The sequence below is a fragment of the Convolutriloba macropyga genome, chromosome 3 (genome assembly GCF_964194025.1).
Source record: "Convolutriloba macropyga chromosome 3, txConMacr16.3, whole genome shotgun sequence".
NCBI lineage: Eukaryota > Metazoa > Xenacoelomorpha > Acoela > Convolutidae > Convolutriloba > Convolutriloba macropyga.
Genome location: NC_134470.1, coordinates 14,533,209 through 14,542,602, shown reverse-complemented (window position 1 = coordinate 14,542,602; position 9,394 = coordinate 14,533,209). Strand labels below are relative to the sequence as shown.

The following is a 9,394-nucleotide window of genomic DNA, read 5'->3' as shown; positions in this document are numbered from 1 at the left end:
AATGTTTATAGCTGCGAAGCTGTAAGCTGAGCTGAGCTATATTGCGGTGCTCTTGGTTTTTTACAATTCAAATAATTTGAATTGTATTGGGGCGCTGGTTTTTTTAAGGCGTGTTCACACAATTCTTCAATGACTTTGATCTTTCAAAACGGGATAAACAGGTAAAGCCCAGCGGGCATTAAGTTTAGTTAGAGGCCCAAAGTGGGCTTTAGTAGTCCTTCAAATGCTGAGAGGTATGCAGCTGCTGGGATGGCTTTAATTTAAGGTTGAAAGGTCATTTTTATGAGTTTTGTCGTCAAAATGGTGCTTTTTCATGTTTTTTGTGATTTTTTTTTTCGTTTTTTATTAGTTTTAGTTTCAAGTTTTTAAACCCGCAAAATGATACTATTTTTTGCAATTTTTTCAAGTTTTGAAAATTTTTCATGTCCTGATTTTTTTCAGCTTCAGCGGCCAGGGAATCTCCTTTATGGTGTGAAAATAGGGCACTGCATAGTTTCTAGTAACAATGGATTGGTTTTCAACATTTTAAAATCTCGAGTTTTGGTATTTTTTTTAAAATCTGCCATTGTTTTAAAGCTTCCTAAAGTTTGTGAATTTTTGATATTTGTCCATTCTCAAGTGCCGGGAAGCCTATTCCACTGCCTGGTCAAACGTTACTGCATGGTTGTTGGTTCCAATGGATTTGTTTTCAAAAATTTAACTTTTCAAATTTTATGAAATTTTTTAATAATATTTGCAGTTTTTAAGTTTTTTAACATTTTTATTCTGTTTTTCTTGCCTCAGTAGCCAATTTACCGCATCCAAGATTTGATAGTGTTTTTTTAAATAGATGCTAGAGGTCAATTGACTGGTTTTCAACATTTTAATGGAATCAAATTTGAAGTTTTTCAAATTTGAAAGTTCTAAAAAGTATTGCTTATCGATCTTTGAGCCAATGAATTTTTTAAGGCTTGGAATTGGGTTACTGGACAGTCTGCAGAGACACAGAAATGATTCTGAAGATAATAATATACCGATTTTCAGGAGCTTTTCAATTCAATTTTTTGGTCATTTTTGAGTAAATCGATCTTCAAAGTCCAAAATGAATTCTTTCCAGGTTTTGCAGATATAATACTGGACCGATTTCAGAAACAAACATTGGTTTTGAACATTTTTTTAAATAGATATTTTTAAAGGGATGAAATTTTGCCTGAGGGTAAAAGCTTCAAAGAGTTTTAGCAATGAAAATATTTTTGTTTAATTTGATTTTTATATTTTCTGAAATTTGAGATGATTTTGTTTGCGTTTGGGCTTGCATTGTGCAATTGATCTGCTGGTCAGGTAGATTACTTCTAAGTTTTTCATTCAATTCTTTGGATTGCAGGATTTGTCCTGCAATTTTTTTTATTCGTTTCCATCGATGATTCTTACGACCTGACTTTTTCAATGACTTCAGTGACTTCTGCTGCTTTGCAGTTAAAATTTTTGTGCGTGACGTCATTTCTGCTTTTAGGTCAGTTACGTGACTTACCTCACTAAAGATGACTTCTGAACTCACTTATGGAACTTAAATTTTGTGAACATTTACTAGTTAAAGACCAATAGTGCGCATCTAAGTAGTGCCAAACTTATATGCTCTAATTCTTAAGTATGAGTCTTAGAAAGAAAGAGAAAGAAAAAAATTTATTTAGTTGTTAGAGATATGTAAAGCAACAACGAGGATAATTTACGAGGTTGGTTAACCTTCTATTTCAAACTGCCCATTAACCATAATGATAATGTTTTGATTTCGAATATCAATTTTGCAAAAGCTCTTAGGGCTTTTTCTGCATTGACCGTATGTGTCATACAAATCACTGTCCGAATCTAACCCAATAAGTCTTATGGTCTATTAAAGGACTGGTGGTCGATCTGTCTATCTTATTTCTCCTTATTTCAATTCATGGAAGGCCACAAGCGTTTATCGCGACTATTTGCCGGCGATCCGTTTGATATGTTTTTAAGATCTGTTCACACGTTTTCATGATTCTTGAAGTCAAATTGGAGTAGTGATTTTGGTCACGCCGAAACAGGAAGTGGAGCTAAAAAGCGAGTGCTTTTTTGGAATGAAATTTTCTCGCTCTTTTCGATTTTTTGGATTGGATTTTTTAATGGTTTTCTCAATTCGTTCATAATTCGTTCTAGGCCTGGTTTTTTTGTTTGAACCGAATTTCCATTTCTCGCTTGTGTTTTTTGTTCACATGCGGCATTTTGACATTGATCTTGTTTTTTTTTATCAGATTTTGATAGAAATGGTTTTCCCAATTCAGGCATAGTGCGTTCTAGGTCTAGTTTTTTGTTAAAGCAATTAAAATTTGTTGCATTGTACGTCAGGACCTGTCCTGCTATGTTTTTTTTGTTCCGTCGTCTGTCGCTCTTTTTCGTTTTAAATTTGTTCACACATCAAAGCTGAAAAAGTCTAATTTTTTGATTGACTTCTTCCTCTCACTAACACCGTTTGCGCGCGTGACGTCATTTCTCAATCTCTCTAGAAAAAGTATTTAAGGCATGTGCGTGATTAGATTCTGATCATACGTGACTTACCACACTCAATAAAATGACTTTGCAGTTTAAAACTTAAGTTTAATTTGAATTAGTTCAAGGTCAAAGGAAGGAACTCATAAGTGCAGTAAAGGTCCCAAGTAAAAGGCTTCCGTAGAATGAATTTCAACAAGCTTTATTAATTTATCGCTGAATGTTTTTTACATAGTTTTTTGAGCGGCGTTGATTTTTTTAAAATTTAGATCTGTATCTGTTTATCTGTATTATACGGCATGCAAGTCTATTCTTTTGCAGCTACTCCGGCAATATGCGGGCTATGTTTAAATAGAATTTTCGTTTAGCGAATTTTTGCGATAAGGCAATGTTTTATTGTGTGCTGTTTGTCCCATGAATGCAAGATTTCGACTACTTATTTTATGTATTATTTAATGTAATGATACCTGAAAATGAAAATATGAAAATGCTTTCATTATTCAGATTTAAAGATAAAACACAATAGGTGAATCTGACGGCAGTTTCTTTGCACGTGCGGCTATTCTTCCATTCTCAGATCTACTGGAAGTTCAAAATATCAACCACAACGTAGCTGATATTGGTATTTTTTCCATGATGCTCGCTCTTATCTGGTGCAATTTTTGTTTGGATTGAATTTTGATTTAGTGCATGCTTTCTTTCCCTAGGAATTTTTTTATTGAGTTCTGTTTACTTCTTGACTGCAGGATTTCGGCTACAAATTTTGAGTCATGTTCTTAGGCTCATAAAAAAACGAAAATAGGCCGTCGCAATGGAACTGTTGATTATCTTATTCAATAGAACTTATGGATATGAGAAACTTTTTTCTGTCCAAGAGCAAAACCCAGCAATTAGAGAGATATCTGTTACTCTTTTGCGAAGCTACTAAAAGAGTTTGCGATGGTTCCGAAGTTGAGACGCTACTTCAGACTTTGCCAGGGAAAATCACCGCAAATAGAACTACTACCACTGATGGCAAAGCAGGATTGTATTGCAAGACTCTTTGGACAAGACTGGATATAAAAATATGTAAAAGTTATTTGGTGCGTAATTTCTGCTCTTCAGGTAGGGTTTGTGCTCTGTAAGCATGATTTGCTCTACGGGCGAAAAAAGCATGAAGTTTTTAAGTGTGATTAAAGTTTTGTTTTGTCTAAGCAGAAAACGGTTAAACCGCTTTGTTCTTTAACTGTTGGATATTTTTTACGCTACCCAATGTCGCATTTTCATGGACAATAATAAAAAACTCTAACATAAATGCGCAGCATTAAAACAAACGTTACGTAAAGAAGATTGAGAGGAAGACCAAAATTATTTTAAGAACGTTGAAACGATTATTTGGATTTGGAGGAAACGAAAGCCTCAATAAAACGCATCCGAGTGGCTCCAGTGATGAGATTGTGATGAGATATTTTGATGAGACACCGAACGAGAAATGGAACCAGAAAACTTGAAAAGTGCGGACAAGCGACCAGTTTATTTTAGCGTTGAGTACGATTAGATGAATGGAAATTGCTTGTTAGGTTTCCAGCGTACACATTTTAAGAAATTCGAGACTTTGTTTTTCAGCAAGATAATGATTCTGTGCATAAATCAACGATTCAGCGATTTCTAAGAAACTACGTGGGAGGTCCATGAGTGGCCAGCTTATACTCCAAATTTGAATAGACATTTATAAAAGCTAAGAACTTTATTGGGCCTTAATTAATGAGGTGTTACAAGAGAACTGATTTGAAATCGTTATTTGTGTGCGTAGTTTTTTGGTACCATTGTGCAGTTGTTATTAAATGACAAACTGGTGCCTTTGTAGCTAATCAGTCAGTTTTCCCGCGCATGATGTTTCTTTAAAGCTGATATTGTTAAAAGGCTTTGTAATGGGTAGTTTATTTGTGAATTTGGCACCATTTGCCCGTTTGTGATTGGGTTCTAATATATTGCCAAAATTACCAAGTTCTGAAAAAGTGGAATAAATGTACGGAATAATAATGAAAGCGGTTTTACCTTTGATTAATGCATTGGTATAATTCTGATCGAGTTGTATTCTCGTTTTCTCTTAAAACTTTAAAAAGATTGATATTAATTGTTATTTTAAATTCTGTTCTTGTATATAAAAATTTCAGGTAATGACTAACTATGCGGACATGGTGTATTGAAAGACAAAAATTACTTAGTTTTTTTTATAGCTTGTTAGACCTCGATTTTGTTTTCATCGTTAGAAATCATTCGGAAGATTATCCCTTCTCAGTCGACTGTTCCACCCCTGTTGATCCTCTCTGTAGTTCTGGTCAGTGACCTTTCGTCTAGCAAGTTGGAAGTCGAGTTGCTTCTTCTGCGAAAACTGCCGTTTAGGTACTGAGAGACTTCGTCTTTAGCTTTCATTTCTGCCCACATTTCACATGTTCTCACGTGCAGATTCAGTAGATGCTGCAGACCGTGAATGTTGCCCACATCCTCCATACATCGTCGAATCTCAGCTTTGTTGTTTAAATTTAAAGGCAAGATTGTTGTGATTGGTTTCCAATTTGGTTTCCGGATCAATCTGACCAGACCAGGAAAAAACACCTGGCCTATGATGACCCAGTGCACGAATATAGTGACCTCCGTTTGCGTGAAATAATTTCCCATTGACGCGCTGTCTGTCTGAAAACTCAAATTGCTCAGGATTTTAAGAGCCTCCAAAACGAGAACCGTGATTACCATTGAGCCAACTTTGTGGCTTTCGTTTATGAGAGAAACCTTGACTCTGCGTGTAGTCCATGAAAAATACATGGCTAACAGAATTAATATTCCGTCTAGACAATAACCTAGAAATTTAATGGAGCCAGATGGTTTTTGACAAACCAGAAACAAGTCGTTGCCGTTAATACCGTTCGGATCATGATCGGATAGTGCTACTTCAATTATTGCCCTGATAGGGGGACTGAAATAATTGGCAATTAAGTTGAAACCTATTTGCACAAGTGTCGCTAGGAACACTATGGTCAAAAGACGTAAGTCACTTGGAACTTTTTTGTGCACCCGGATATTGGCAAAGATTCGATGGACTCTGTAGAGTTTGGCAACTAAACAGCCAAACGAAACAAAGAATCCTGTCTGCAATAGGACGTCGTAGACCACGCAGCCCCAAGAACTTTCGGAAGTCTTATCACCTTCGATTGTTATTTTTCTGTTCATGTTGTAAATCATGTGACCAGATATGGTCGTGAACGCAATTACAGAACCAAAGCCGCACATGGCGTTGATTTTTGGTGATAGAAGTTTGATGGCTGGTTTGTCGTGGAAAATTAAGTAAATTGTTGAACTAACGAGACAGAATAAAATTCCAGCGAGTGCTGGAACAATGACGCACAAGTCCAGAAGTCGCAAGTTGGTGGTTGTTAATTCACGGTCAGTGTTGGGAATCACGTCGTCTAGGAATTTGATGTCGTTTTCAATCATGTCACCTGGGAGCTTAAGTTTTGCAGTTTCTTGCAAATACGAGTCAATGTTTTCATATACTATAGCGTATGTTCCACTTGAAGTCCTGTTGTCTTTGGATCCGAAGGATACGGTTCCCGACGCGCCTTCAAACGATAGCAGTTTTAGCTCGCTTGAAATTTGCGCGAGAAACGTAGACCGGTTTCTGTAGTAATCTTGCAAATCTAATTGATTGTATGCTGCTTGTGTAGCGCTTAAAAGACTCCACAGTGCGTCAGAAACAAGACCAGAAGCGTAAATATGTGGCCATTTTGAGGTTATATTTTCGTGTCTCATCAACCGAGTCATATCATCTAAATATCGTTGGCGCGTAATATTTATTGGCTCTATTATAGATGTCAAATTCCAGCTATAACCACTTTGCGAAATGTAGAAACTGTAATCCAGGACAAGCATGAATTCTTCCATGGAGCAATTGGTACCATAAGACTCCCACAGCTCGAGGTTCCAAAACGTCAACCCAAACACAACGTAATTAGCTCCAGACATACCCGTGCTGTACAAAGCACACGCAGCTTTCGCAGCAGCCTCATCTTCGAGAAAAAGGATGAGAATTCTGTGGTCTAAACCCTCGGGTCCAATGGCATTGGTAGTTTGTTGTAACTCCTCAGTGGTCGAGTATGGCTGAATTTCTGATTGGTAGATATCGGTTCCTTCTGCTGAAAATCGATTGTATAAAGCATTGAACGCGTCTCTCAAATAAGGACTACTACTTTCATACATTATTGCACCACGCTGCCAGTTGTAAATGTCAAATATTGTGTCGTAAACTGTGTTTAAATATGAGAATGGAACTGTTACTCTGAAAATATTGCCATTGTTAATAACATTGTCCTGAAGAGTGTCCGACTTTTGGGAGTAAGAAAGGAAACTTAACCCACTGTCCGTGTTCTCCTGAATCAAAACGTTGCTAAGGAAGTCTAAATCAGGTCCCAGTATTCCGATGAAATTGTAATTTCCATTTTTGAAAAGCTTGCCGAAGTAATTGAAATTAACAGGATCGGAGCTATCAATTTCGTAATTGAAAAAATTCAGGTCAAATTTGGAAGCCATGTCTGGTTTTGCTGATTGTATACTGGCCCAGGCATAGCATAGAGGTGGAATCTGATGGTCAATGGCAAAATAGCTGGGAGCCGGAGGAGTTATGACAAGGATGTCAAAGGTTGCTTTTTCATTGGAATCGGAAGATCGCGGGATCTCGGATGTTGAGATGTAATTTTGACAATCTAGTTCAACTAGATCCTTTTTAGAGTTTTCGATGCTCAGAAAAAGGAGAGTGAACAGAAAAACTCTAAATTGTATCTGGCCTATCGACATCACTTTTAGTGGTTTCACAGATTGTTATGAGCCTGAGAAATCATTGAGTTATTATTGTCAGAAAGTGAGATATGATTGTAATCCTACTTAGCCAATATTTAATTTCATTTGTTGTTGTTAGTTTGTGGGTTGAGCTGCAAGGAAAGCTGAGAATCTATAGATGACGTGTTTGATCTTCGCGGATAGCAAATTCCAGCTGAAAGAGATCATTGAAGATTAGTTTCATCTTTGCAAACTAAGTCGCTATTATAATTATGTCGCACTTGAGATTGCGAATCAACATTGAGTGAAGTCTCCAAATTTGCTGAGCGCATTATCGCATCGGCGCCGCTCATGTTTAAAGTGACAGCATGAACATATTTAAGATTGGTGCTGAACTAATTGCCACAGTTTTAAGTTGAACCGCCATTATTGCAGCAACGAAGACTATGTACCAAAAAGTCCAAGATGCTTCGGTGTATAGGAATTCTTGTTTTAACTGGCTAGTTTGTTTGATTTCAATATGCACACATAACTGATGTTAAGTTGTCGTATTGACTTATTACGAAATGTAACATAATTTAACGTAATAACTTCATTTCGAGAATAAGCTTGCGACGACAAAAAGGAATTTTTTTGACGTTAAGAAGCATTGACCATGAAATCGATGTTCAGATTTTATCGAATCACGCCCAATTGAATTATAGATCTAGTTAATATTAGCTAAATTGGGAACATTTTGGGACATTATTTTCGAGAGGTAACAAATTTCGGTCTTTTAGTGGATTCGCGCAAACTTGGGAGTGAATGCAACTTTTTTGTTCTGAACCATCTATATGACGAGGTTTGGTTTTCCACAGAAATGGCCAATAGATGATTAAAGTTGGTTGCAATTATTTTGGTCCTGTCGGATTTTTCACGATCTTGAAGGGAGTATAGATTTTTGAAAGTATTGTTTAGCTGGAGCGTATTTGTTGACTTGAAATTTGACTTCTCGGTTTTCGAATATTGACCTCAATTTATGACGAGCTGCGATAGCGGCAGCTGGAGCTATTATCGTCCTTCTCTTGGTTTTTTACCAATCAAAGAATTGAATTGTATCTGGGTGCTGTTTTGTTATGACTCAAAGAGGACTATTGGTTGAGCATTTTTTATCGGTAATTTTGTCTTTGAAACAGGAAGTGAAGCGCTCGAAAACAAAGTGTGTCGATGAAATTGCCGAAGAAACCTGAAGGGCAGAGAGAAGAGAGCAATTTATGCTCTATGTTGCTCTATGCTCAATGTTGCTCTAATGAGAGCAATTTAGATAATGCAAAACTCGAAGAAAGAAAATAACAATCGAAGAAATGAATACTCAAAAACCTTTTAATCCATTTTTACAGTATTCTCTACAAGGTACGACGCCTCATCATCTGTCTGAGATATTTTGATGTTGTATCTGTTCGATTAAGGACCGCTATTTTGACATTTAACGCATTAAACAATAATTGAGACGCAGAATAAAAAATATCAAACAAGCGAAGTTTTATAACGAAATGGTTTCTATTTCATTGAAGAACCCCCACCCCCGTTAGTAGTCCTCATTTTTTTCATCATTTTAGAAAGAATATTTTTTATGAAACAGTTTACTGTCGTGCAGGGAGATAATCCACAACAAGTGCTTCCTTGACAACATCATCGACAACAATTATTTTGATTTTTTTAAGGTGAAGCTTTAATTATAGATCACGAATTTCGTGTTACATTGCAACCTCTTTTCTCCGAAATTTGTTTTTGTGCAAGTGTCAGTGTGTTAGACAATCCGTCAGCTGTTTAGAGATTGGAGCTTTGAAAAGAGAGGAATCGTTTCAGTCCCCCCAGTACTATGCAACGAGGTACACCCTCTTTCTGTTGGATCCAGTCAGAAATATATTTTTAACGTTGCAATCAATTAAGTCTCGTTGCAATCAATTTTAGGTTATGATGAAATCAGGCTGAGTAAGTTCTGACCAGCAACGTTGCGTCCAATTTTTGATACAGAGTTTTGTTAGTTAGGAAATGGAAAGCTATAGAGTGGTCTTTGAAATGAAACCAAGCAATTGATTTTGTTGAT

General features: G+C 36.5%; 1 protein-coding gene across 1 annotated transcript; it reads right to left on the bottom strand.

Annotated features, from left to right (window-relative positions):
• Positions 1–4,611: 4,611 nt before the first annotated feature.
• Positions 4,612–7,663, bottom strand: LOC142336887 (gamma-aminobutyric acid type B receptor subunit 2-like). Its single transcript, XM_075385854.1, has one exon. The coding sequence runs from the start codon at positions 7,321–7,323 to the stop codon at positions 4,771–4,773; it is 2,553 nt and encodes an 850-aa protein (XP_075241969.1). The 5' UTR covers positions 7,324–7,663; the 3' UTR covers positions 4,612–4,770.
• Between the last annotated feature and the right edge of the window lie 1,731 nt (positions 7,664–9,394).

Bases quoted from the DNA above. Each gene is read 5' to 3' on its own strand.
- LOC142336887 (XM_075385854.1), bottom strand. From the start codon at position 7,323: ATGTCGATAGGCCAGATACAATTTAGAGTTTTTCTGTTCACTCTCCTT.